At 60.4% G+C, this 628-nt stretch overlaps 1 protein-coding gene across 1 annotated transcript; it reads right to left on the bottom strand.

Moving 5' to 3' along the window:
- Positions 1–283: 283 nt before the first annotated feature.
- On the bottom strand, positions 284–625 carry PRNP (prion protein; the record flags this gene model as incomplete). The annotated part of the gene is made up of 1 exon (XM_009700559.1): positions 284–625. A coding segment is annotated over one exon (342 nt), but the record flags the coding sequence as incomplete, so codon positions are not given.
- Positions 626–628: the final 3 nt, after the last annotated feature.

Genomic DNA, 628 nt, shown 5'->3' on the forward strand with positions numbered 1-628 from the left:
AGCTCCTCTCTGTCTGATCCCTCTCGAGGTGGCCCCGAGGAGGAGGAGGTGGTGAAGGCCATTTATTTGGGCATCCAGCTCCATCACTGTCCTGCCATACTGGGGACGCGTTTGGGGTGGAGAAGGAAATTTTCATCCTGTTGCCTAAACCGGAGTCTCCAGGGAGGTGATGGCGAGCGTCGGTGCCCGGGTGCTCCAAGGGCTCTTCACCAAAGACGACCGCAAGCAAGAACGGGAGGGTTCGGGGGGTCCCACAGGGACACAGGTGACGTCTCGGGGCGCATCAGTGCATGGCGTAGAGGGTGAGGAGGAGGAGGGCGGCGAGGGAGGCGTCGGCGAGATGCAGCTGGATGCCGGAGGCCAGGCGGTACTCGCGGTACTGCTGGATGCACATCTCCCGGATCACCTTCGTCACCACCTTGGTCTCCAGCTCCGTCTCCGTTTGGTTCACCGCCGAACTGGCCTCCGAGGTGTTCTTCTTGGCGGCCGGTCCGATGTTGTATTCGGTCACCGTGATGTTAAAGCAGTCGGCAACAAAGACGTCCTGCGAGACGGGGCTGCTGTAATGCTGGTAGTAAACCTGGTTGGGGTAACGTGCCGAATTTTCGTTCCACCATCGGTACTCGTC

This window comes from Cariama cristata, unplaced genomic scaffold, assembly GCF_000690535.1.
Source record: "Cariama cristata isolate BGI_N322 unplaced genomic scaffold, ASM69053v1 Scaffold35245, whole genome shotgun sequence".
NCBI lineage: Eukaryota > Metazoa > Chordata > Aves > Cariamiformes > Cariamidae > Cariama > Cariama cristata.